Consider the following 26,143-nt stretch of genomic DNA (forward strand, 5'->3'; position numbering starts at 1 on the left):
TGCCATGGTCGCTGGTAGGGGGTGCTTTGGAGGTCTATGGTGGTGAGTAGAGGGGAGGACAGTGGTGAGAGGATTGACAAAGAAAGGTAGAGTAGGTGGTAGAGGTGGGGCAGTTTGATTAGAGTTTCTCGCTAAATGCTGGAGCGATATCGGTTTGTTAATCAATTCTAATCAACTTCTCCCTGACCTACATTCACATCTTCTCGCTTCATCTCATCAATCTCCTGTCGCCTCCAGACAAAACAACGGCCCCACAACGATCGAAAGATGCAAGCCGGACTGACTAACCCCTGGTATTTCGTCTCGGTCAAGATGTGTCCATCATGCATCATGCCTCATTGCCTGCTCAGGCCCTACTGATCCTCCCTCAGCCCCCAACTCGATGCCTGGTATGAGCCAACTCTTGTCTCCTGCCGTCTCCCCAGGCGCCACTCCACCATCAAAAGGTCAAGGCCAGGCCTGATATAGGCCTACACGAAAAATTATCTACTCGCAATGTGGCCACGTCCTCAAATAGATGTAACCAGCGAGGCCGACAGGATCTGGCAGGACATCTGCTCGCCTGAGCCGTGGCGCGACGGTCTGGTGTGTCTGGCCTTCTCCGTCTTGATATGCGGTGGCGGCTCCTGGATCGTGCGGAAGACCAAGTTCATGAATGCGTTCGACTGGCTCGAGATGCCTACCACTCACGACATGGAAATTTTCTGGCAAGAGTTTCGACCTCTCCTCCTAGATTACCTTCTGGCTTTAGGTGTGGTACGCTGGATAAGAACGCTCCGGACCCGTTATCAGAATGCCGTTGCAAGTCGGAGAACCACTGTACCTCTGCTGCTACAGCTTCCGGACGAGATACTGCTGGAAGTTTGGGAGTGGGCGAAATTTCCTGAATGCAGGAGGTGTCACAGACCAACTTGCCGCAGCAGGCCCAGATTAGACGGCACATTGATCAACCTCTCCATGACCTGCAGGCAGTTGCGTGAGTTCGCCATACCCCTGCTGTTCGCAAAAATCAACATCAAGCATAGGTCGTGGCGAAGGATTCAACGAGCCCTCTCAACCATGGAGGATTCTACTTCCATCAACCAGGCAGCCCACACATTCACTGCGCGTCGAACAGAGATGTACCGCAGCACCGACACGTGCGCTCCAACGCCCCTACTGCAACAGCTATCCCTACGCCTCCTCGCCCTGCCCCAACTCTCAAAACTAGAACTCGCTATCATCAAAACCAAACGCCAACAAGACACCTTCTCCTCCCTCTTCCACCACCACTCCCTCACCCTCCCCAACATTCTCACCCTCACCCTCGGCCCGGGCCTGCAATGGCTCATCCCCCACTGCCCCAACGTCCGCACCATAACCTCCGACCCCTACTCCCGCCACTCCTCCCTCCCCGGCGCCCCGAGCGGCAGCAACTGGCACCTCGACCTCGTCCACGCCGCCGGCTCCGCGAAACACCTGCACCATCTCGAAGTCGACGATCGCATGTCCGCTCCCCTCCTGCTGCGCCACATCACCACGTCCGTCCCGCACATCGGGAGCGTCGGCACCTTTTCCGGCCGTTGGGAGAATGGAATCGATCGTCTCTTCCCACTGCTGAAGCAATTGCGGGAGCTGCGGACGCTGGCGTTGGCGGACGTCGCGGATCTGCACGTCGGTTACGAGCCGCCGAGATGCGGGAACGTGTTCCTCGGGCCGGGTGGGGATGAGTATCGGCAGCAGTTGGAAGAGGAGAAGGGCAGGGCTGTTCGATACGTGGGGCGCAAGGTGTTTGAGCGGTTGGAGGGGTTGGAGGAGTGCTGGGTGGGGAACTGGGACCGCGCGGTCGTTAGAAGGGGGAAGGAAGGGAGCGTGATGGACGTTGCGTGGGAGAGGGGGTGGAGGTTTGGGGTTGTCCACAAGAGCAGGTTTGGAGGGTGAGATGTCTTGTACGAAAGGGTGGCGGTTACGACGTTCAATATCATGCTCCGTGTGAGTCCAGTCATCAAGATCTATCATGCTACCGACCATCATGACCCTATCGTCAGTTCACCTTCCAGAAGCATGGCTGTCTACTCATTCATCACAACGCCGAGTCATCCCAGCATGACATTCACCGACCCTTCACCATCCTAATAAGTCCCATATCCACCACCCGGAGCACCAGATCCATACCCTCCGTAACCCTGGCCATACTGCTGCTGCTGTCCATACTCCCCACCACCGTAAGGCTGCTGCTGTCCGGGGTTGAAAGGCGCCTCATACCCCTGCTGATAAGCCGTCGGATACGCTCCCCCTTCCTCCTGCACATATCCCGCCGATTGCTGCGGCGGCGCAGCTTTCCCATACGCAGCCTGCCCGTAAGCATCCTGCTGCACACCCCCATACCCCCCACCTGCGACGGTGGCAGGTTCAAAATCATCAATATCCCTCCTCCTCCCACCCCCTCCACCGCCGAGGAAGTTTCCCATCATCCCACTATGACTCCCACCCCCACCCATGCCCTGCAGCTTCGACTCGAGTCCGGTCATACTACTCTGCATATCCTTCACCGTATGGTTCCGACCCGCCTTCACGCTCTCCGAACTCAACACCTGATTCAAGTCCGCCGCGCCGTGCGGTCGCGCACGGGCCCATCTTTCGACGACGGAGAACATCTCCCGATGCAGGTCCAAATGCTGGTCGCGCAGCGCGGGGTGGTGGAACACCCGTCCAACGTCTGCGAGGATCTCTTCGACGGGGACTTCCGGGTGGTCCCAGCCATAGATGACGCGGGGGGCGACGTATTTGAGGGTTGCGGCGGCGACTTGGCCGGCAGGGGCGTTGAGGATGTTGGAGAAGTGGTCTTTGGAGAGCATGGAGTGGGTGGGGTCGGTGGAGGTGGGGTCCGTCCAGACGAGGTACTGCTGCTTCGCGCTCGCATCGACGACGGTGCCACTCCCCTGCTTCAGCGCGTTTGAGGCGGCGGCGATGATGGGTTTGATGAATGGCGCCAGCAAGCCCATGATGAATAGCGTGACTTTTTCGGAGATCGTCTCGATGGCTTTTTCCAGACCTGGGATTTTGGACACGATGCCGGAGATGGTGCGGACAACTTTGTCGCGGAAGAGAAGGAGAGGGTAGATCTTGGCCATGGCGGCTTGAGGGTCGACGTTCATGTTTACGCCTGGGATGCCGGGTTTGGGCGGCCCGCCGACGGACCCTGGGGGTGCTTGGAAGGACTGTTGGCCAGGGTTGCTGGCGCGGGTCATGTCGTATTGATTACCGTATGGCGCGTAGGAGCTGTCGTAGCTTGCTCCAGCGGCTGCGCGGTCGTTCTCGGCTTGTTGGGCGTCGGAGGCGGCTTGGAGTTGGACGGCTTCTTGGATCAGTCCGCCGGTGCCTGGGACTTGGGCTAGGAGGTCTGTGAAGCCAGAGGCGTTGGAGGCGGGGTCTGCGCTGCGCTTTCCAGAGTGCTGTGATGCCTGGGCTTGTGAGAGGGCTGCATCGAGCTGATCCACCTCTGCCTGATTGACTTCGGTCTGAGTGATATGGTCCGTTGCCTCGCCGAGCACAGAATGTAGAAAGTCGACGCCGCCAAATGTTCCAGTAACAAGGGGGAAGACCTGCTTACCATGTAAGTTCATCATAGCCTGACTGCCGACGTGTGGGAAGACGTTGTGGTAACCGAGCTCTCGCAGTGCCAGCTCCGTGTAATTAGTGTGAGCTCCAAAGTCCTCAACACAGTGCAGTCCTTGACCCAAACACCGCAGAGCTTCGCACAAGTCTTCCTCTCTGCCGCTCTGCGCTCCATGGGTGTACAGGCGACCGAAGTGTATGCTTCGTGCAAAGCTCCATTTGATGTAGCCTAGACTTGTAGCCCAACCGCCGCTTTCGTTGGCGATGTAGTTCTTCATGCCGGTGTTGTGGTCGACAGCCAGTTCAGCAGGTGAGACCGGGCCTCTGAGTCTTCGGTCGAACTGCGTGGCATCTGCATTGTCTGCGTAATCCTTTGGATTATCAATGTGCCTGCAATTGTTAGACGCGGGGATCAGATGGCGGCAATTCATGGAGTAGACTTACTCCTCAGGCCTGTAGACCCCCAAACGCTCCGCCGTGACCTCAAACTCAGCGGTGGCATAGCCGAAACTCATGAATGCAAGCACCCACACAAGGACTCTGATCGTGTCCGCTTGAACGCCCTTCAAAGTGCCCACGTCCACTGCCTGGCTGTAGTCTCGAAGCCAGTTGCCGAAGTAGGCTCTCTTCACCATCATGCTGGTCCATTTGTGGCCTATGATCAACCCGTCAGCATGAGCTCGAGTTGCAAACAGATGGTAATGGTTTACCTCGCAGAAACGCCACCGTCTTAAGAACATCCTCAATGTCTCCATGTCTCCAGTTATGTCCCTCGATATTTGAGATCGATGCGATATTTCCAGCGCCAAACGCTGCTGCCGGCGCAGGAAGGAGTACCAGAGCCAGTAGGCATATCAGAAGAAGAGAGTGGTATTGAGCCATGATGAGGCTCTTTGTGAAAGCACTATCGAGCCCGCACGCAGGAAGATGGCGCGCCTAAGCTCTTTTGTAAGCAATCGGGATTATTTGTTGTTATTGCCGCAATGGCTCGACGTGCATCGCTCTGCAAGCTGAGACTTGTGGCTGTGCCTACGGACGCGGTGGTGGGTATGCGATGACCTCACTTAGAGGGCGCATGTAACACAGGATGTGCTATATTTCAGAGATCAAGAGGAATTGTTCTTCAATTGATAAGTTGACAAAGGTGTCCTCTACTCGATGTCGGAGGTCAGGCTCTCTGGCTTGGCATGAAGTTGGAATTGAGATGACGCAGCGCACGTGACTACATGTATCCATGGTAAAGATATGAGTGAAGATGAACAAGCGCCGCCTCCTTGACTGTTGAAGCGCTCCTCTAATTTGCCATTAACTGCTTCGCATACTCTAAGAACAGGGATCTTGTCCACAGCAACATCATGGAACCGGGAAAAAGAAATGAACGACATGGTGCTCTGCCTTAGTGAACATTGAACACCATATTGCTGGACTCATTGAGAACCTGGCCATCTTTAAGACCTTCCCCATATCTGTCATCGATGTCAGCTCGACATGCCACTATCTTCCCATACATAGACCTACCATGCACGTATGAACTTGAACCGTCCGGCATTCAACCTCAGCATGCCCGGGACGCTGCAGCCTTAAATTGACAAACAGCACCATCACTTTCAACTTAGTTCCTCGCGAGTCCAATAAATCCTCGCACGGTCCGGAACAAGACGTATCTTCAGAGCCTTTCGTTCTCCCAGGAATTGAACTCCAGCGGGAAAGGGATGACCGCTGGTGTCTACCGTACCGTTGAGCGTGAAGATCGCGGTCGAAGAATATCGTCCTTGAAAACGGGGTCCCAACGGAACCACCGACTGGGTAACATTTATTGGTGCTATAGCTAGCGGGTGGCTCGTCAACACCACTGTGGTCGGTTCCGTCGATCGTGTCAACCCGACCAATGTCTTCCGCGTAGATGCATCGTGCGGAGAGGGCGTCTGGACTTGAGGCGCAGGCCTCCCCTTACGAGCGTCTGCGTATTCCGCTGCTGATGCCAGCGTGGACCGCTATTGCCCTTTGGCGCGAGAATACGCGCATTACCGCTTGGGTTGTATCCGTCGGCCAGAGCAAACTAGGGCATGCTCAATTGCCATTTCTCCAGCTTTGGCGTAGTCTAGTACCCAGCTTGACGCCGTTTGGTCAGGGGAATCATCGCTCCAACGGTACAGTGGCACGTCCAGGTTGCCTTCCATCAGAAGTGCATGAAGTATTATGGCAGCATAGACTTGGTCCACGCTTCGGTGATATCGTGACGGGGCCAGTTCATTGTCATGGCGGACCTGGGACAAGCTGATCAAGCTTCAAGTTGTCACGGTGTCTTGAGACGTCAAAGAATGACAGAATCAAGAGGCGCTTCCCTGAAGCGAGCCGAGTGGTTCCGCGCTTTCGCAAAACCTCCAGCTGTTCTCCACTTGCCGACTCCAACAGATCTGTTTTCGCCTTGTGTTGGTTGTTACAACTATTGCGCACGACGGCTCATCCCCCTCGGTGTCCTGGTACCGGGCTCCGCATCGGCACAGCCCTAGCAGTACGATTTCGCCCTCTTCGTCCTCTCCTAAGGGTCCCTGCGTGGGTTAGGGGGCGTCACGCCGTCTTGGCCAGTCTTGCAAGGCTTCTTCCACCCGCATCCCGCGCACCAATATGGAGTACAAATCGCTCAGCATCTTCAATACTGAGGTTAGCTCCTGGGCGCTGTGGAGGCGAAAACGCGCGAATGTAGCCTCCGGTAGCCCCTGGACTTCCCAGATGGCCCCATGGGAATATGCAAGATGCCCCCATGTCCTTCTACAGGCCCTCGCATTCGCATGTCGAGAGTTGATTCTCCCAATACATCCGAAGGGCCGCGAAAGGGTCCATATGCCAAGAACTTGCTTTGGGACTTCACCCCATCTCAAAGACCCACATCCCCAAGAATCCAACACGGATCCCAGACAACTTAGATGGGAGCGACTGTATGGTGGTGGAGCGCGCAGGCGTGTTGCACCTTTCCATCAGAATGCCCGCTAATCGAGAAGCTGCCCCCGTTTATTCCGTGGACGAGTTCGAATGGAGAACGAACGATACATGCGAGTCCGAACACCAGATACGACGGGAGTCGCATCAACAGCTACGCGGCAACGCGATCTCGCGGTGCTCTCTGTACTGACTATCCATGTACTCCACTGTCTCCCGCTCAGACGAGCCGAGACAACCTGACAATGCTTCGAGTATAGATTGGGCAAGGCCAATCTTTCGCAATGTTGCTGTGAGTGTGAGGACCTGCCCAGTGCATGAGGTTGTTAACTGCTTTGCTCGACAATTCGCACTGGCTTCTTCCCCTGGACGGTGTTGTATTTGCTCTGTCGTTCGCAGATCAATCGCTCTCCGTATACTTGCATGGACAACAGCAACCCGGTCAATGTTAGTCTCAGCCCCGGATCTAGGCGGCTCAACATCGAGCAGTGTGAGTGGGTAGCACTCCATGACTGATCGGCGAGGATTGTCGGGTTTGGGTTGCCAAGGTTGCATTGCGAATTCTGCCTCGAGCGAGATACATTCAATCCTTGAACAGGACAGGGAAGTACGTGCGAACAAGTGAGGCCGAGAGACGCTACGCGGAGGTCTATGGACTATGACATACTCTCATGGGGTTCTGTGGCCCTAGGCTACGAGTGGAAACGGTGTGCCCGACCCCAAAATACTGAAGGATTCTCCCCATGGTGAGGTGATGCTGCGACAGACGCCATGGAGGTTGACATATCCTTGCGCGATCGACCCAGCTGTCGACCAGGAAGACCCATTCTGCGACGAGCAAGACGAGCTGGAGGATTGAGCCTCTGCCGATGTTGCAGTGGACGGTGATGTTGTCGGAGGCAGTAGCGAATGAGCATGTCGCAGACCATCAGCGTGCGAGTAACCGAAGCGTGCAACATCAGAGAGGACAGAAACAGGCGCTGTGACAATTTGAGTGTATATAAGACGCTCGTTGCCGACCTTTCTGTACATCCTCCAGCACAGCATTCACCCAAACTCAGCTTAGCCCCCTTCACAGATTACTTCAGACTCAGGCCCGTCTTTCGAAAGGAGCGAACATGCTATACCGCTCCTCTATCATCGCTGCCGGCCTCATGGCATCCCTTGGCTCTGCGATAGAGCCGGTGCACTGCGATGGCGACACCGCTCCCGACTGGGACGCTTGTACGTTTCCTGGGCTACGCGCTGCAAAGAATTTCTCGACTAACAGTGGTACAGGCGAGACGATGTTCAACTGGCTTCAAGGTCACTCGACCACATACATCACTAATCTCTATCCTCTTTGCAGCATTATCCCCGTTGACAACGGAGCCGACCCGGATAACCTCAACTGTCGGGTCTCAGTGTGTCCTGACAGCGACTCTACTTTGATGCTCGGCGCCGATGCCAGGAATGCCTACAACACCATTCGTGTTGACTGTGCCGATACAGCCGGAGGTGATTGGCGCATCGTAGACGACTGGTACATGCGTACGTATGCTCGGGAGAAGGCTTTCACTGTCCCCGAAGCCTTTGCCAAATTTTCTGCCCCTCAAAAGCGTCTCCTCTTGCCTTGCGATGCCTGTAGACATGCTAATTTTGACCTTCCAATTTCCGCAGAAATCAGCAACAATCCGGACTACGAGATATCGAAGAAGACATCGACTAATGCCACGATCCCTGATGAGCGCGACCACGCGCGGTCTTTCCCAAAACGCCAGGATGACGGGGTGAGTTGGCCTCTCTTCGCGGTACGATGGTGCAAGTCCTAATGCGTTGATAGGATGATGACTTCACTCTCGTGGTCAAAAAGGACAGCGCTGAACGTGGTGGAATTGCAGTCACCGGTCGTCTGCCGGCGGGCAGTAAGTATACGGTGACCCATGAAGATTCGCATACGACTGGCATCACCACCTCCGCTTCAGCAGAAGCCGGCTTTTTCGACATCTTCTCCGTCTCAGTCAGCCTCGAAGTAAGCCAGGAGTTCACAACTACCAACTCGTACGGTGTTGACGTCAACGTCGACTGCGAATCCGGCCAATATGGAGAAGTATACTGGTATCCATTATACACAATGTGAGTACCATCGTCCCTTCAAGCACGAATAGTCTACTGAATCTGCCTTCCTCCTATAGATACAGCGGCTTTTACACTCCCTCAAGGACCAACGCCGATTGGTACATTCCGGAAGATTCCCGAAAGAGCGGTTCCAACTACCGAGTGAGATGTTTGGAGTAGGAGACTGGGAGAGTCGGCGAGGCAAAAGGTTGGAAAGGTGTCAGGCAAGGAGAGGATGCAAGACGGGAAGGCCGACTGAAGGCCATTTGATGAAACCAATCTGTCATTACAGCTAAAGAAAAACAGACCAGACATCGAGCTCCGCTGTGCGAGTAGATCTTTGGGCAATGAAAAAGTTGGCGGTGGTCCTTGCGCTTCTCGTTTCGACATCTTGACTAACGAATTTTAACAAGAGTGTTCAAGGCTCTTCGTCCCTCGTCCGTTGAATATCCCCAGGCCTGACATGCAGCTTGGTAAGAGCAGGATCCTCTTCTCGCCGCTCCAACTTGCTGACAGCAGAACCTACGCCGTTCTCACTCGACTGGTAATGGCGAAATTTGCGGAGCGGCAGCTCAGCGGCGAACATCTCCTCCAGCTCTTCCAGGCTACGGCCCTAGAGCTCTGGCAGGTAGAAGTATCCCCAGATGAGTGCCACGAAGCAGACACCGCCGTAGATGAAGCCGACTTTGCTTTGTGGGTTGGCGCCTGGCTTGTCGAGGAGGTAAGGAAGCGTGAAGGACACGACGAAGCTAGTAATAACCAGCGCTTGACTACAATGCATGGTCTCGGTGAAGACTTACATGGTCACGATGTTAACAGTGGCTCCCAGCCTCACTGTGTTATCCCGCAATCGTGACGCCGGCGTCTCGGCCTGAATGGTATAGTACAGCGGCCCGAGCGTCGCGACATACATAAATTTGAAACACAGCATCATCGCCACGATACCCTGGCTGACCGAGTACGAGGTAGGTTGCGGCACACCCAACCCGCCCATGTTCATCGATGAACAACCGCACCAGAGCGAGCCGAACAACCAGATCGAGCAGCAAGATGCCGATGAGGGAGGTCACAGTGTTGATGGCGCTTTGCGAGACGGTGATCTCCCATGGGTTGACAGTGCCCAGGGATTTAACGAAGACTGCACCATAATGGCCGCTAAAGACCTGTCCTGTGGCTTGGAAGAAAAATGCGACGCCGACGACGACACCGGTTCTGCGGCAGTTGTGGCCTTTGAAGATGTCTGCCCAAGAGCCTTGGTCGGATTCTTCCAGGAGCGATGCACGTATCAATTCCAGCTCTGCTTCTGCTGCTATTTCGTGACCTTCACCACGGAGTAGAGTTAGGTTGCGGAGAGCTTCTTCGTGACGATCGTGCATGAGCAGCCATCGGGAAGACTACGCACGAGGTCAGTACTCCGTCTCCATCAGAAGTCGAAAGGCATACCTCCGGAATGAACCAAATCGCACTCGCCACAAACGGCGGAATAACATAATACAACCAGTAGGCAATCATCCACGAATTGTTATTCGGAATCGTCGACGTTCCACGACAGATCCCATTGATGATTAGCCCTCCGATCCCGAGCGACAACTGGTACGACCCAACCATCAAACCTCTTATCGGTGCTGGTACCACTTCCGACATGTACACTGAGACATTCGAGAGCTCCATGCCGATGTAGATGTAGTTGAGCACGCGGGCGACGAGGAGTTGCCGTTTGTTGAGGGAGACGCCGCTGGTGACTAGGATTGTCGCCGTGACAAGAGTCCAGAGAGACATGCAGAAGAATGTCATGCGGCGACCGTAGTGGGAGCTGATGATGCTGCCGATCCAGGCGCCTACATTATCTCATAGTCAGAACCGAACAACGTGTGTCAAGGAGAGCATCATACCTGCCGCGAAGCCGACATAGACAAGACTGTTTAGCAGACTCAGATAATACGTCGGCAACACATAAGTCTCGGACTCCTCGTCCCATGCACCAAATTGCTTGTCAAACGGCGTCATCGCCTGCGTCGAATTGAAGCCTTGCTGGTCGAAGGCATAGTTGAACGTGCTTACGGCCACAACGCCGCAGGCGAGAGCTAGGTGTTTGGTGAAGTACTTCGAGAAGTACCTTGGATTGAACGTGCCTTTCTCAATCAACGGCATCTTGACGGTGCTGGGAGGGTTGAAGGAGGTTTGACAGATGTCAGTGTGACCCTGGTCAGACAACGGTGAGATCGAGTTGCCATCTTGGTCGGCACGAATGTAAGCGTTTATGTGTCGAAAGCTTGGTTGATGGCGAGCAAGGGCTGGTGGTTGGCGTGATCGATGGTGCTACAAGAGCTGCTGCCGCTTCTGGGCAAGGTGAAGCTTCGGAGTTGGGGAGCGCTATGGACATTAATGCTGATTGTTATCTGGCATCCCCACGTCCGGGCACGGGTGACGGGGCTGAGAAAACAACCAGATGGTATGCTGAACAGCAATTTCCGGAGCAGAATCTTAGTATCCCAAGGTCGGCCTCCCCCCTTGACACACACCTTCCCCACAGAGCAGCCTTTCCTTCTGTATGATAGGTCTGTCAATCGAGCAATACTTGATCACGCCCTCCCATCCTAGACCGTTTGTATAGAGATTGCATCAAAATAGATGCATAAAAGAGCTACAAGAGTGCGGCTGTCATTTTTGAGCCTTTGATGGACCGGTTGTTCTCATCAGTTGCCGACGTCGCTACCATCGTTGGAGCTTGAGGAGACAGCGTGAGATATTAGCCATCAGTGAACATACCCGTTAGTATTGAGGCTAGCATAACTCCCAGACCTGGGGACAGTCAACATGGCCAAAAAAAGACCCAACTTCCTCATCATACTCGCCGATGATCTCGGCTTCAGCGATGTTGGATGCTACGGAGGAGAGATCAAGACGCCCAACATCGACAAGCTCGCAAGAGATGGATGTCGATTCACAGACTTCCACGCAACTGCATTATGTTCACCTTCTCGATCTATGGTAGGCTTGCCCTGGACCTTGGTTATAGAACAGCGTCCTCGCTAACAGCCACCAGATCATGACCGGTACCGACAATCACATAGCAGGCCTAGGATGTCTCGTCGAATGGCTTGCAACCCCCACGGGAGCCAATCCAAAAGGCGTCAAGGAGTCCCAAGCACCAGCCAGAGGGAAGCTTGGATACGAAGGCTACCTGAATGAGAGAGTCGTGACACTTCCGGAAGTTCTCCACGATGCTGGATATCTTACTTTGATGTCTGGCAAATGGCATCTCGGCCTGCGAAAAGACAAGTCGCCATGTGCTCGTGGCTTCGAAAAGTCTTTCGCTTTACTGACCGGAGCCTCAAATCACTTCGGCTGGGAGCCACAGCTTGAAGACGATGCTCCCGATGCTCCGAAGATGTTCAGCTCGAATGACCCGCTTCACATGGAAGATGGCGAGTATGTCCACAAACTTCCAGAAGACTGGTACTCTTCAAACAGCTACGGCGATATCCTTTTGCAGTATCTCAAAGACTGGCAGGCAGGCAAGACGACTTCGGATGATCAAGACCGCCCATTCTTCGCCTACTATCCATTCACTGCGCCACACTGGCCATTGCAAGTGCCGCAAGAATATGTCAAGCGGTATCGTGGGATGTACGACGACGGGCCGGACGCTCTCCGACTACGCCGGCTCGCAAAATTGAAAGAACTCGGTCTCGTCGGACAAGACGTTGAACCGCACCCAGTAGTGGCAGATGAAGTACCTGCCTGGGCCGAGTTGTCGCCAGAGCACAAAGCGAAGTCAAGCCGGGCGATGGAGGTCTATGCCGGGATGGTCGAGTGCATAGACCACAACGTAGGAAAAATTATCGACTACCTCGAGGAAGTTGGTGAGCTCGACAACACTCTTATCATGTTCATGTCAGACAACGGCGCCGAAGGAGGAGCCCATGAAGCCAACCCAGCATTTCACGGAGGTCCCATGGCTCATCTGCAGAGGTACTACAACAACTCGCTGGACAATCTTGGTAACCATGACTCCTTCTGCTGGTACGGTCCGCGCTGGGCGCAAGCTTCGACGGCGCCTTCGAGGATGTACAAGTCCTATACCACGGAAGGTGGAATCCGAGTTCCATGCGTAGCAAAATTCCCAGCTGGCTACGAATGTCCCGTACCAAAAAACGGTATCACTCACAAATTCTCAACAATCATGGACATCATGCCCACCCTCCTCGACATGGCCGGCGCCCAACACCCAGCACCAAGCTACAAAGGCCGCGAAATCGTGGGCATGAGAGGACGAAGCATGGTACCCTGGCTTACCGGCCAATCCGCCTCCATTCATACAGCCGACGCAGTCGAAGGTTGGGAGATGAGCGGCCGTGCGGCCGTCCGGAAGGGAAACTGGAAAGCCGTTTACCTCCCAGCGCGCAAGTACGGTCCTTCAAGAGCTGGGAACGACAAATGGGAATTGTTCGATTTGGAGGAAGATCCTGGAGAGATATACGATTTATCTGAGCAGCATCCCGATGTCATGAAGGAGCTGCTGAAGCTGTGGGATCAGTATGTTATGGAGACGGGAGTGGTACCGCTGAATCCGGCGTTGGGGGAGTACATTGCGGCGACGGAGGAACAGATGCCGGATGATGGATGGATGGAGTATGAGTTTTGGAAGAAACGCGAAGGGGCAAGGGAGGAGCCGGAGAAGTTTTTCAGGACACCGAAACGGTTTGATCGACAAGGAAATAGAGTTGAATATAAAGATGGGGATTTTAGGAGGTTATAGAAGATAGAGTTGAAGACAAGCTCAAGTATATAGCTCGCCCGACAAATACCTCTTCCACCGTTTGACAGTCGAGTACCCGTTGCCCGACAGCGCACAAGGCTTTGGGGTTTCTCTGAACATCTAATTCATCGTCTCTCTTAGACAGACTTCTGAAAGAGGTTGATGTCGCGGCATAAATTTCCGCGGAAGTGGATCAGAAGACAGAAAAGGTTGTGGTCCGTTCGACGCCTTCGCTCAGTTGCGTCACGACTTTGTCGAGACTTCAACCAGAATCCATCCGCCTTCCGTCTCATCAACATCCACATACAAATAGGCAGACGATCCTGGGAGACTTGACCGGCTATTGATTATTGTCATGAAATGGTCGCAATGGTTTTGGGAGGTGCTGTGGGGGCGGCAACATCAATCGCAGCAGGTGAGTTCATGGACATTCTTCACCTAGCACATTGCTTGTCTGTTGCTTGTCTTCAGGTGGCGGTTTTCTGTACTTCGGTGCTTGCTCTATCCACCCAAACGTTCTAGAGTCAATCAGTCAACATGCCTCATGGCATGACTGTTGACCACTTAGGGAGTCTGGATCCAGACCTCTCGACCAGCTGCCATCGATCTGGGCTTTGATGCTGACGAACGTAAACTGAGCCAGGAGACAAAGACGAGAGACTCTAGCGACGACAATTCTTCACCGAAGAATGAGGGCGATGGTGCCGGACAGAATGACGATCAGGAGCAGCAGAGCCAGGGGCCGCAACCGTACGTTCAACTACCTATCCAGCGATCATGAAATCATGACTTACGTATCTCAGTGTTGGCTTTTGGGATCCAAGGCTGGCCGGTGTGCGTACAGAAGCGTTCTTCAAATGGTCGGTCACGACGTCAGTCTTGTTCGTGTTCATCATTGCCGTCCTGTCGCTGTTCTGGGGAGCCCTATCCTCCATCGATCAGAACACGGCCGCTCTGAAAGTCTATGTGGTGGACTTCGACGGGCGAGTAGCTCCCTACGACAACATCGATCCGGTCGTTGGACCCATCGTCACGCAAATGACGGCAGCAGCTCGCCAGAACCGCGTATCACTCGGTTACCAGATTCGCCAACCGGCAGAATTCAACAACGATCCGATCCAAGTTCGGCAGGCCGTCTACGACTTCGACGCCTGGGCCGCGCTCATCGTCAATCCCAATGCAACCGCTCTGCTGGTCTCCGCGGTGCAGAATGCGAACACCTCCTATGACCCGAATGGCGCTATGCAGCTAGTCTACACGGATTCTCGAGACGACACCAATTGGTACGACTTCATCTCGCCTCTCATACGGCCGTTCCTTACCCAAGTCACTGCGAGCGTCGGTACCCAATGGGCCCAGCAGGTTTTGCAGAACGCTACTTCGAACGACACTCTGGCCAGCAACCTGCAGCAAGTGCCACAGGCGGTCAGTCCTGCCGTTGGATTCAGCGAGTATAATCTCCGGCCCTTCTACCCATACACAGCTATCCCTGCGATCTCGGTTGGCCTGATCTACCTGATCATCATCAGCTTCTTCTCGTTCGCATTCTACCTCCCCATCCACTTCAAGGTACATTGTTGACCCTCATCCTCATCGAAGCACTCACTGACCATCTGCTAGTACCTCAAACCCGAAGGCCACCCTCCGCTCCACTTCTGGCAATTAACGCTCTGGCGCTGGTGTTCCACAATGCTCGCCTACTTCATCCTCTCCCTCGCCTACTCCCTAGTCTCCCTGGCCTTCAACATCAATTTTCACGGCGGCAACCCCATCCAATCCGAAACCCTCCCGACCATCGAATCCTACGGCAACCCGACGGCGTTCGGCTACGGCACATTCCCGATGTTCTGGCTTCTAAACTGGGTTGGCATGATGGCTCTTGGACTCGCCTGCGAGAATGTGGCAATGGTTGTTGGACAGCCTTGGAGCGCGCTGTGGTTGATCTTCTGGGTTATCAGCAATGTCACCACGGCGTTTTATGATATTGAGATCGAGCCGGGGTTCTACCATTGGGGATATGCATGGCCGTTGCATTCAATCGTGGAGGCGAGTAGGATGATACTGTTTGATCTGCATCCGACATTGGGGAAGGATTTTGGGATTCTGATTGCTTGGGTGAGTGGCTCTCATGAGGATGACGTCGAATTAAGGCTGACTTGTCGCAATAGGCCATTGTGAACTCAGCTGTCTTCCCAGTAAGTTTGAGTTGTCGCTATGTCCGTGGTTTGTTTACTGACGTCCTTGCAGTTCGCATGCTACTTCATGAGGTGGAAGTCGAAACATCACATCCACGAGTACTATCGATGATGTAGAGTATTTAATCTTCAAATCTCTTCATCTCTACCAGGAACGAGCGACAGCGGCAGTGGCTACGAAGCGAGCTAACTAGATACATGCTGTCAGTACCGTCAGTACCATCAGCTGCACATCAGTGCGTCGATTTAGTAGTTGACATGCGGCGCAAACCGCATTTCCGACTTGCCAACATCAAACACGGCAACAACATTCTTAGGAAACGTATCTCCCAAGATCGCTGGCGGACCGGGCGCAGCCTGGATCCCAGTAACCTGGTGGATTTTGTCAGCAGAGCACAGCTTCAGGCAGGGAACGACTTACGCAGAGCCCAGTGCTTGGGTCCCTCCCTTGCTCACCCTTAAGGAGCAGTTCAGCAGCGCTGATCTTGAAGTTCTTGCCGCCGATGGTGACGGCGAGGTCAGGCAACTTTGCGTTGCAGGCGGTTTCAAATACTCCGGAACTCGGGACGCACTCTGCTGGAGGGTCGAAGGTGTAGTTGATCGCTGTGGCGTAGCGGGCTGGGAGGTAGGCGAGGGTGGTTCAGGTGTCTATGCAGACCGTCAGTAAAGCTCACCTTCAGGTACAGCATGCGTTCTCTTTTTCAACGTACCCACGATCGTTCGGAAGTTGGTCGAGACAGACTCCCCATCGACTACCCATCCATCCGGTTGGATGGTGTAGTAAGTGAAGTTCGTCTTCTCCAGCGGATGTCGAGGCGTAAAGCTGTGGATCTCCAACGGGGTCGAGGCGAAGCTGTGGTTGAAATCGATCGTCGGCAGCCCTCCTAAAGCAATCTGACCGCCTCCACCATTTGCTCCACGCTCAATCGCAACGCTGAACAACGAATCGATCTTGCCCTCATCGATGGCGTTGTCGATCCAGTTCTCATAGTGGACATTGTTCGTCTTTGGGTTGTCCTGACTGGGATCCGTTCCGCTATACGCCGCCGTGAGAGCAGAGTATGCGAAGCCGATGATCCCACTAGTCACGCCGTCGCCGTTCCAGTACCCTTCAGTCACGGAAGCAATCTCCTGATGCTTGACGGTAATGCCAGCGACCAAGACGTCCTCGTAGCCCAGCGTGCCAGTCAGGAACTCGCCATCACCATAGCTGATATTGAAGTTCTCGCCGCGCACCTTGCCCTCTTCGAAGTTACCAGACCAAAGACGCCCGAAAGCACATTTTGACGTAGCCACATGCCGGCCATTCAGGTTGACGCACTGGACGCCTTTCGATGCTACCCAGAGGTCTCAACTTCCGGTGTCGAAGATCAAGTCGAAAGTATGGCTTCCAAGATCGACGGCGACGGCATATCCGCCACCGTTCTCAACAGATATCAGGGGAGTCGTCTCACTGACTGCGAGTTCCTTGAGCAACGCTGGGATACAGATCAGTATGAACTGAGGCAAACTTCTCGGCGGCGGGCTTACCTTTCGAACTGCCTGCCTTGCCATTACTACGCTTCAGAGACAATATTTTGTCCGAGGTCTTCAGCTGCCGGGATGATCGTGGAGTTGGCGTAGCTTCGACGCCCAGAAGTCCCAAAATCGCCAGAAAGCTTAGCCAGAACACTATTCTTGACAAGCTCCGCCGTTAAAGGTTAGAATAAGCCTCTCTTGGTCAGTTCGAGGGGTGATGGGGCCACTGCAGAGCGTTGTGAGTACTGTGTCCTACGAAAAGTGAACAGGATAGTAGTCTTGCCTCGAGCCCGAAGCAGAACAGGCAGACACAAGATTCACTTGGCAAGTGTTTATAAACGAACGTTATCATGCCCTGCCACAAATCCAATGACAGCATGACAGATCGATAAATAGATGAAGGTGTGAGAAGTAAACGACGTATCCTACCTTGAATGGGAAGGTGTGATGTTGCCGGGCTTTGTGGAGGCCCAGCCCTTGCATTCCTCACACAATGGTGGTGGCACGGCTCGCCGACGAATGGGGACATCGCATGCATTTCAGTGTCGCAAGGCGGTTTGGCAAAACAATTGATGATGAAGCTGCGCAAGCTGTGGCTGCGTTATTTGCCAGCATGTGTGGGGCATGTACTACATATCGCGCATGTTTTGGGCTGTGTCCCCCCACAGCCATATCGATAGCGAGGCTATGTTTCATGGCTCCACGCTGTCACAGCTCATTGCGACCGTTGCTTGTTGTTGCTGTCGCCAATGCATTCACTCTGCTCTCCAACCACGCATCGTGTTCACGAGCCTTCGGCACCGCGACGTACGACATAAAGTACGCCATGCCGATGCCACCGACCACAGCAACGACCGTACAGAACATCAGCGCATACAGCCAATCCGGTGTGATTTTGGGTCTTCTCGCAGTACTCCGGCACAGCCTCTGAATCTCGTCGTCCAGCGAATCGGTCATCTTGGTATGGCTGAACTCCGCGAGCACCCGTTCGCAACCCTTCTCTCCCATCGTCTTGAGACTGTCGGCGCTCGAAGGTATGAGAGGCTTGCGCATGACATCTGTCCACTGATCGATCTTTTCGGGACTTCGCAGCCAGCCTGTGCGACCGTCGTAAATCGTTTCCAGAGGGCCGCCACTGTTGGTAGCGAGTACAGGCACACCTAGCAGCATCGCTTCGATGGGTACGATGCCAAAGTGCTCGTTTTGAGGCGTGTAGATCAAGATGCTGGCTTTGTGTAGTAACCGCCGTTTGAGCTGGTCAGGTACTGAAAGTAGGAACAAGACTTCACTCTCGTCTGACTCAATGCTGCTATCACTGCCCCGAAAGGTAGCATGCTTGAGCTTCAGCTCGCCTGCAAGCCTTTCCAGTTGATCCAAAGTTTGAGAGTTCTCCTGCACTCGAGAGTCGAAGCCTCCGGCAATCACAAGCTTGGACTTCGACCTCTCTTCAGATGATAGTCCGGCATAAGCCCGAAGTGCTAGATCGAGATTCTTCTTGCGCTCAAAGCGGTTGATGCTCAGCAGAACAGCCTTGCCGGGCCATAGTTCGGCTGTCTGTTCAGCAGGTTCCTTAGTATCTGTATCCACACAAGGATACACAACCTTCAGATCCCGCGTCTTCATACCCGAGAACGTATGCCGAAAGACCGCCCTCGTGAACTTGCTATTGACAACGATGGCATCAGCACATCCCGTACTCCAACTCTCGATGGCATCGAAAGGCGGTCGATAAAGAGCTTTGACATGCTTCATAAAACCACTTCCCTCTTGTGCCAGCAGTCGGTCTGGAAAATGGCCGTAGAACAGCACTTTAGCTTTGGGGAAACAGAACCTGAACAGTGGCGCACAAGCGCTCAGCTGGTCCACGAAGAAGACATCCGGATCCAGCGTTTTGAGCTCGGAGCTGAAAAGAGCAGTACTGAGGACTAGGGCGATCTGTCGTAGGATAGCCATGAGGATGCTGAAGCGACCAGCCAGTGAAGGAGGGAAGATCTTGTTGCCACGAACTCGTACGTCGAGTGTTCCTGGTGGTGTTGCTTAGCTTTTGATGTCTTAGCTTCAAATAGGCATCTCAGATCACAGCAGAGCTCTTACCATCTCGTGCCTCTTCAAAGCAATGCGTGGGATCGCAGTGCGAGGTCAGGATGGTGACCTTGTGGCCCTTCGATTGCAGACCAACAGCGGCATCGATGACCAGTCGCTCAGCGCCGCCAATTCCAAGGTCCGGGTGCACGAAGACGATGTTCCTCTTTCCCTGTGGAGACGACGCCATGCCCTGGACCGCGATTTTGATGCTGCTTTGTAAAGTTGGGAGTTGTTGTTGCAAAAGAGAAGACTGCAATTGAGCCGGCGCTTTAGTGGTGAGGACGCTTAAAAGGGACGTGCGGCCCTCCAAATATGAGCTCCTCTTACCACAACTACATGCACCTCCTACTGTCGCTAACAGTGTCCTCACACATCACAATACGTGCATAGGCGTATAAGCAGTGTCTGTTACAATAATGCTGGTTCAACGAAGCAAGATTCACCAGGCACGTGACAGAGCAAGCGCTCGGAGATCGTTTGGTAATGGCGCATTAACAAGAACTTCAAATGTATTGTAGCTTTTGCGATACGCGCCCATAGAACGCCATCGACAGATTTCCACCATCCACCAGTAGTCACCCGCCCACTTTGACATTTAGCTCCCAAACGCCACCGCCATGCATCTTAAAAGACCAGACCCACCCAGCATCACCTCAAGCCTCATCATCACTCTCGACCTCAGCCGTCTGCAAACAAGGTCAGCAACAACCCGTACCAATACGCTCTGGAAAATCAGCACTTACATCCTCATGGAAATCCCTCCCATCCCTCGTCGCCTTAATCATCCCAATCCTCACCACAAAATCGCCCAACTTCTCCCCCTCCTCCCTCTCCAGCGCATACCGCTTCAAAAGCGGCTTCATGATCCCCAGAATCTCCTCCTCCTTGATGCTGCTCCTGTACAGCTTATTCAGCCTATTGCCGTGATACCCGCCGCCGAGGTACATGTTGTAGGCTCCGTAAGCCTTGCCGACAAATGCGACTTCGGCAAGCCAGGGACGGGCGCAACCGTTCGGACATCCGGTCATGCGCATGACGATGCTGTCTTGACGCATGCCGTTCTCTTCGAGCACGCCTTCGAGTTTGGAGATGAGTTCGGGGAGATAGCGTTCTGATTCCGCCATAGCCAAACCACAAGTGGGGAACGCCACGCAAGCGGAGGACGACAGACGCATGCCGGAGAAGTTGGTGTTGTCCAGCTTGTGCTTCTTCAGCAGATCCTTCATCGTGTCGAGGTCGCCGTCGGCGACGTTGGAGAGGATGAGATGTTGGTTTCCCGTTAAGCGGAACTCGCCCTTGTGCACTTTAGCGATCTCGCGGAGACCAGTCTTCATCGGGAACTCGGCGGTGTCTTCCACGCGGCCGTTCTCGATGAACATGGTGAAGTGGTTCATGCCCTTCTCGTCGCGCAGCCAGCCGAAGGTATCGATGTTGCTGTCGAAGTGGAAGGGTTTCTCGTCCCCGAATTTGCGGCCCCAAAGCTCTTCCACCTTGCCCTTGAACACGTCTACGCCCATGTCGTCGATCGTGTACTTCAGACGAGCGTGCTTGCGGTTCTTACGATCGCCGTTGTCCTTCTGCACGAGCATGATCTTCTCGCAGACTAGGTGCACTTCCTCCTTGTCAACGTAGCCAAACATGCGGCCGACCTGTGGGTAGGTCTTCTTCATGTTGTGCGTGGCACCCATACCACCACCAGCGAGGACGTTGAAGCCCTTGAGCGTACCGTCGTCGTTCTTAATGGCGATCAAGCCAATGTCGTGAGCATACACGTCGGTGTCGTTGTGCGGCGGTACAGCAATGGTGATCTTGAACTTTCTGGGCAAGTATGTCGGTCCGTATAGGGGCTCAAAATCCTGCACAGCGTCACCGGCAACCTGTACCTTCTTGTCGTTCTCGTCTTGAAGCCAGATCTCGTGGTATGCAGTAGTGCTCGGAAGCAAGTGATCGCTGATCTTCTTCGCTGCGGCATGTGCCTCGGCGTGAAGAGCGGACATTTCTGGCAGTGCTGAGCACATCACATTCCGGTTGACATCGCCGCAGGCAGCAATAGTGGTCATCAGCGCACGGTTGATAGCTTGCATGGCCGGCTTAAGCTTGCCCTTGACCACACCATGGAACTGGAAGGTCTGCCGTGTGGTGAGCTTGATGGTCTCGTTGCCCAGGTTCGTCGAGATCTCGTCCATCTGCATCCATTGGTCTGGTGTCGCGACACCGGCAGGCAGTCGGCATCGGATCATGAAGCTGTACGCTGGCTCCAGACCCTGTGCCTTCCTCTCGTCACGAAGGTCACGATCGTCCTGCATGTATGTGCCGTGGAACTTCGTGAGCTGCTGGTCAGCGGCGCTGATGGCACCGGTCGTGGGGTCGTTCAGGCCCTCTACGATCGTGCCTCGTAGGAAGTTGCTCTCGATCTTGATGTCCTCGTTGGTGATTGGCGGTGGCTCGTCAGGGAGGCCTTCGACATTTCCAACACCCATCGCATCCCAAAGCTTGGGCTCCCACTCTCCGTAACCAGTCTGGTACCCATCAGGCTCCTGGTCGTCACCAAGACCAATCTCAACGATCTCCTTGCCGCCCAAGGCAGCCAGACGCGAGAAGAGATCCTTTCCAGGCTTGTTGTAGTAGTGCTTATCCTCCTTCCGAGGCCAGTAGTGGCTATCACCAAGCGCGAACACAGTGAAGTGCACATTAGCCAGATCGAGATCCGTCGAGTTCTTGACGCCTTCCCAGAAATTCCTGCCGTTCTGCGGGAACTCTCCTTGGCCAGCTGTTGAAGTAATGCACACGACGTTCTCCTCATTTCCAAGGTCTTCGAGCGGGTAGTCGTCCATAGCCATGACCATGGTCTTCAGTCCTCGAGCCTTACCACGGTTCCCAAGTCGCTTAGACAGGTTCTCGGCGTTGCCGTTGTCACTTGCGAACAGGATCGTCATAGGCGCGCCCTGGAGACCTTCCAGCAGAGCTTCGTATGCGTCCTTGGCGTTGCGCTTTTGCACCTTGCGGACCTCGCTGCCGTAGCTTTCAGACAGGTTGGCGTGGTATTGCGGGTGCCGTCTCATCAACTGCGACATGTGGTTGTCTCGCTTCAAGAACTCTTGCAGCTCCTGCTTGATCCTCTCAGAGTCAAGCTTGAAGCACTCCTCGCCCTTCTCTTCAGCTTTAGGATCCCACCTGTACAGTGGCCAGTATCCAAGATCCACGGCCTTCTTCGTCTCCTGGAGCGTAACGAGTGGGCTGTCAGTCTCCTTGTTATAGGGAAGGTACGCAATGACGACCGAAGGACCATCGTATGCTTCCGCTTCCATCATAGCTTGCAGGACCTGCGTGTACGAGCTGTAGACAGCCACAGACGCCACGTAAGTATTGCCATAGTTCATAGCGTAAAGGCCAATGTCCTTCTTCCTCCGTGCTGCGTCCTGCGCGGCGCGCTCGGAGTACGGTGTAGAGTCGACAATGAGCATGTTCACGTTCTTGCCGGAAGCGATGACATGATGCACACCGCTGTTGCCGAGATCGTAGGACCAAGCATCGCTGCCAATAAGCCATTGGCTCTCCTTGTAGAAGAGACCCTTGGACTGGAGGAGCGTTGAAGCAGCAGGAGAGCCATCAGTCGATAATCTCGCAATGACCTCAGGTGCGATGTTGTTGACCTCGTCCGCCTTGTCTGCCACCAGAGCCCACTGTGATAGCCACTTCTGCGGGATGTCCGTGGTAAAATCTCGGGTCTTCGCAGCTGTTTGCGCCTCGCCCACGAATCGTCTTCTGTGCTCTGCACGCGCTACCAGGGATCCGAAGCCATACTCCGGGCTCGACTTCAAAGTGCTTGTAACACCAGCATTATTCGCTTTGAGTGCGTTCGCAATGTATAACCGCTGCCCAAACACCTGATCCAAGATCTTCATGTAGGCATTCTCCAATGCCGGCTGGGACAATTCAAGCTCTTTCTGAACGCCAGCAAGGCTGAGGGTAGGCGCATCGTGGGCGCCAATCTCAAGGTTTTGAATCGGGTGGTTCGACAAGAGGTTCTGGAAAATGCCGCTCAGGGCCTGCGTGACGGTGGTGTACTCGATGTATCCGAGCTGGTATCCAACAATAGCCGGTACCTTCTCGAGCTCTGAGCCCTTCAACGCAGTAAGAAGGTCAAGCAGAATCGGACCCCATCTCGTCGTCTTCCGCTTGATCTGCTCCAAGACTGCAATCTTCTTCACACTCTTGGGGAGAGCCTCAACCAGACGCTCTGACAGCCAAGGTCGGTAGAGAGTGGGTGTGATGAGCCCGACATGCGAAAAGAAGTCCGAGGTGGAGGCGGCATCAAATTCTCGACTGAAGAGGCCAGGGTCGGAGCCGAACAAGAACAGAGCAGCTTCTGCGTTCTGAGGACCAGTGTATTGGAAAGCAGAATACGACCTGCCGGTGGAGGTCTTGATCTGCGACCAAATGCTGGAGCAGATGAAGTCGATGTCATCGGAGTCCACGGGCTTGGGCTGTGATGACAGGGTTGTGGCCGACTCGGCTTCAGAAGCATGCGAACTGCTAGCTCGTCTGTCGGAGGAGGAGGAAGAGGCTGTGGATGGATCTCGTGTGTCGGCCGGTGTGGCCTGCGCGGGTGATGTTGGTAGATCTGCCTTGCCAGCACCACTTGCAAGCTCCGCGCCGATTGCGGTTGAAGGCTTTCCTTCGCTGACGTAAAGTGTGCTCTCCTCGCTCCTGTTAGACTGGAACTGCTGCGCCAAGTCCCTGTTCAGCACGTTCGAGACCAGCTCTCTGTTCTCATGCGGGATAGGCTGGTCGCTCTTCGAGTTTGCCGCATCGAAGAAATGTATGACACCTTTGCCACTCCGGATCGCAAGTGCGTGCGCGCTCAGAGCCAAATCCTGCGCCTCCTGCAGCGAGTTGCTTTGTAGGAATGTGAAGCCAGTGTTTCGTATGCTCGTGATGTCCGCATAGTCAGGGTAGCCTGTCGGGTGCAGGCTCACGTGTATTACCACTGGGTGCTGCGCCAACTTGTATAGATGCGGGATGCTCTTGACGAGCACGCCGCTGGTCGTAGTCACGCTCGTGATCCTCCCATCCCGAACTGGCTGTACTGCTGAGAGCAGAGGGTCGGCATTGTGGCGAACACTCTGCACCTCTGGCACATCTTTGCACACCAGGCTCGATGCCTTGTTCGCCGCGTACTGGTGGAGGAAGACGGAGAACTCGGACTCGGTGTCTAGTGAAGGCTGGACGGAGATGATGGTGTCGGAGGAAAGGTATGCGATTCTGGCGACTGTTGCTCGTGGTTAGTCACATTCGTCTGGACTCTGTTATTGTCAATGGAGGGGCGACTCACCAGCTTCGCCAGGACTGATAACGGACGCCATTCTGCAGTTGTCTTCTCACCTACCGGACGCAGGATGAAGAAGGAAAATTGTTTAAAGCATATCGTGTGGTCGAGAAAGAGAAACAGTGACCATCATAGACATGACCTACCTCACCCGCAGTCGGCCTGTCGCGCTCGTTGCCGCCGGCAATTGATGCTTACAAAGTTGAAATTTTTCCCTCGAGCGAGACCAATCATCGTTTGCTGAGTGGCCACTAAGTTCCGCTATTGCGTTCTCGAACAGGTCGAGGGATCCGAGGCTTCTCGGGAGGAGACAGAGGTGTAGCAGGCGTTTATACACCTTTGAGGAGGAAGAGGGTGACTTCAAAGATATCAAGATCGACCATGCAGCGACCACATGGCATGATGGAACGGAACGAACCTCATTCAAGATCGTGAAGATGTAAGAGATGGGAATGATTGGTCTGGCGAAGGCCTGTCGGGGAGGTCTTGCTGCACTTCGGCGACTTTGCGCATGGAAGACCTCAGGCATTGTGTACTTGCACAAGTATAAGTCTGAGATAGTGGACTCTGGCGTCTGGCAAGGTAGGATATGTGCTCGCAGTGGGGCGGGCGTGTTGGTGAAAAAAGTGAACATCTGGAAGAAGATATCATTCAATACGTCTCCTAGCAGCGTACGCAAGCACAGTAGGTCCGGAAGTCTCCCATGTTGCATCGCTATCACCTTCCATCCTCCTTGATCGAGCAAGCATCGATCTGTCCACGTTTTCCATGGCAAGACACGCTCATTGTTGTGCGCAGTGGATGACGGCTCGCAGCACCTGGCCCCCAGAGAGATCCATCAGCGCTTTGCATCTTCCAGTGCCTTTCTCAGTCTTTCAGCCACCTCAACAGCGAACTCTTTGGGTGCTTGCCTTAGTACTCGCCCAAGCGAGTATCCTGGCGGTACACTCCACCCGGGCGCGGTATCTTGAGCATGGCGCCGCGTCCATCTCTCCGCGGCGGACGGAGGAACGTATGTGACGACATCAACGACAGCTTTTCGCACAGGCTCGCTCGCCTCCCCTTCCATATCGTAGACCGTGTTAACAACCCTGGCGAAGCTCTCCGTTGGCAGCCTTTGGATTTTGCATTTGAACTCCTCTATCATAGGCTTCTCGAGGTCGTGCAAGAGGTATTTGTCGGCAAGCACGAAGAGGCTCATGCAGAGTTCGGGCAACGTGCTTGGATCGCGGAATGGCGATAGTTCGATAGTACCGCGATACAAGCAACCCAGCATGAGGTGGACCACGTCCGGATCATCATCGCGTAGCTCGACTACTGCACTCTCCGACTCCTGGGAGCAATTGTCAGCCGTGCACAAAAGCATCGCCACGGATATGCTTCGAACCTTGAAGCCGCTGGTGACCACACGATGGAAATACTCGGATCTGGTGCATAGCACTGCTTTGTGCGCCGGCCACTCACGACCTCCGCACTTGATAGTGAGGTCGGAGAACTCTGTCGAATGGAAGAGTCTGCCTCGAAAGTTAGAACAGGTCGAGAGAGGCAGTGAGTGGTCTCCTGTACGTACCCGGACATGTCACCTCTCTGCGATTGCCACGCCATGCTGATGGATGTCTT

The 26,143-nt window shown here is 54.3% G+C and overlaps 10 protein-coding genes across 10 annotated transcripts; 4 read left to right on the forward strand and 6 right to left on the reverse strand.

The window, feature by feature from the left end:
• Window positions 1-1,059: 1,059 nt before the first annotated feature.
• LTR77_008970 (uncharacterized protein) lies at window positions 1,060-1,920 on the forward strand (the record flags this gene model as incomplete). The annotated part of the gene is made up of 1 exon (XM_064806199.1): window positions 1,060-1,920. One exon carries the CDS (start codon window positions 1,060-1,062, stop codon window positions 1,918-1,920), a length of 861 nt encoding a protein of 286 aa, XP_064655525.1.
• A 191-nt stretch (window positions 1,921-2,111) lies between these two features.
• LTR77_008971 (uncharacterized protein) lies at window positions 2,112-4,479 on the reverse strand (the record flags this gene model as incomplete). The annotated part of the gene is made up of 3 exons (XM_064806200.1): window positions 2,112-3,987; window positions 4,042-4,252; window positions 4,308-4,479. The coding sequence occupies 3 exons, from the start codon at window positions 4,477-4,479 to the stop codon at window positions 2,112-2,114; spliced, it is 2,259 nt and encodes a 752-aa protein (XP_064655526.1).
• Window positions 4,480-7,655: 3,176 nt separating this feature from the next.
• Window positions 7,656-8,814, forward strand: LTR77_008972 (uncharacterized protein; the record flags this gene model as incomplete). Its single annotated transcript, XM_064806201.1, has 4 exons — window positions 7,656-7,761; window positions 7,816-8,306; window positions 8,360-8,652; window positions 8,712-8,814. 4 exons carry the CDS (start codon window positions 7,656-7,658, stop codon window positions 8,812-8,814), a joined length of 993 nt encoding a protein of 330 aa, XP_064655527.1.
• Window positions 8,815-9,247: 433 nt separating this feature from the next.
• Window positions 9,248-10,785, reverse strand: LTR77_008973 (uncharacterized protein; the record flags this gene model as incomplete). Its single annotated transcript, XM_064806202.1, has 5 exons — window positions 9,248-9,383; window positions 9,435-9,505; window positions 9,546-10,028; window positions 10,078-10,472; window positions 10,527-10,785. 5 exons carry the CDS (start codon window positions 10,783-10,785, stop codon window positions 9,248-9,250), a joined length of 1,344 nt encoding a protein of 447 aa, XP_064655528.1.
• Window positions 10,786-11,451: 666 nt separating this feature from the next.
• LTR77_008974 (uncharacterized protein) lies at window positions 11,452-13,396 on the forward strand (the record flags this gene model as incomplete). Its single annotated transcript, XM_064806203.1, has 2 exons — window positions 11,452-11,625; window positions 11,681-13,396. The coding sequence occupies 2 exons, from the start codon at window positions 11,452-11,454 to the stop codon at window positions 13,394-13,396; spliced, it is 1,890 nt and encodes a 629-aa protein (XP_064655529.1).
• A 355-nt stretch (window positions 13,397-13,751) lies between these two features.
• LTR77_008975 (uncharacterized protein) lies at window positions 13,752-15,703 on the forward strand (the record flags this gene model as incomplete). Its single annotated transcript, XM_064806204.1, has 6 exons — window positions 13,752-13,811; window positions 13,965-14,146; window positions 14,200-14,965; window positions 15,017-15,511; window positions 15,565-15,591; window positions 15,644-15,703. 6 exons carry the CDS (start codon window positions 13,752-13,754, stop codon window positions 15,701-15,703), a joined length of 1,590 nt encoding a protein of 529 aa, XP_064655530.1.
• Window positions 15,704-15,837: 134 nt separating this feature from the next.
• On the reverse strand, window positions 15,838-17,145 carry LTR77_008976 (uncharacterized protein; the record flags this gene model as incomplete). The annotated part of the gene is made up of 4 exons (XM_064806205.1): window positions 15,838-15,963; window positions 16,013-16,209; window positions 16,302-16,928; window positions 17,046-17,145. 4 exons carry the CDS (start codon window positions 17,143-17,145, stop codon window positions 15,838-15,840), a joined length of 1,050 nt encoding a protein of 349 aa, XP_064655531.1.
• A 672-nt stretch (window positions 17,146-17,817) lies between these two features.
• Window positions 17,818-19,381, reverse strand: ALG2 (Alpha-1,3-mannosyltransferase-like protein; the record flags this gene model as incomplete). Its single annotated transcript, XM_064806206.1, has 2 exons — window positions 17,818-19,133; window positions 19,204-19,381. The coding sequence occupies 2 exons, from the start codon at window positions 19,379-19,381 to the stop codon at window positions 17,818-17,820; spliced, it is 1,494 nt and encodes a 497-aa protein (XP_064655532.1).
• Window positions 19,382-19,847: 466 nt separating this feature from the next.
• MET5 (Sulfite reductase [NADPH] subunit beta) lies at window positions 19,848-24,560 on the reverse strand (the record flags this gene model as incomplete). The annotated part of the gene is made up of 3 exons (XM_064806207.1): window positions 19,848-19,880; window positions 19,938-24,466; window positions 24,530-24,560. 3 exons carry the CDS (start codon window positions 24,558-24,560, stop codon window positions 19,848-19,850), a joined length of 4,593 nt encoding a protein of 1,530 aa, XP_064655533.1.
• An 801-nt stretch (window positions 24,561-25,361) lies between these two features.
• On the reverse strand, window positions 25,362-26,128 carry LTR77_008979 (uncharacterized protein; the record flags this gene model as incomplete). The annotated part of the gene is made up of 2 exons (XM_064806208.1): window positions 25,362-26,037; window positions 26,094-26,128. 2 exons carry the CDS (start codon window positions 26,126-26,128, stop codon window positions 25,362-25,364), a joined length of 711 nt encoding a protein of 236 aa, XP_064655534.1.
• Between the last annotated feature and the right edge of the window lie 15 nt (window positions 26,129-26,143).

This window comes from Saxophila tyrrhenica (genome assembly GCF_035928015.1).
Source record: "Saxophila tyrrhenica strain CCFEE 5935 chromosome Unknown scaffold_16, whole genome shotgun sequence".
Classification (NCBI taxonomy): domain Eukaryota; kingdom Fungi; phylum Ascomycota; class Dothideomycetes; order Mycosphaerellales; family Extremaceae; genus Saxophila; species Saxophila tyrrhenica.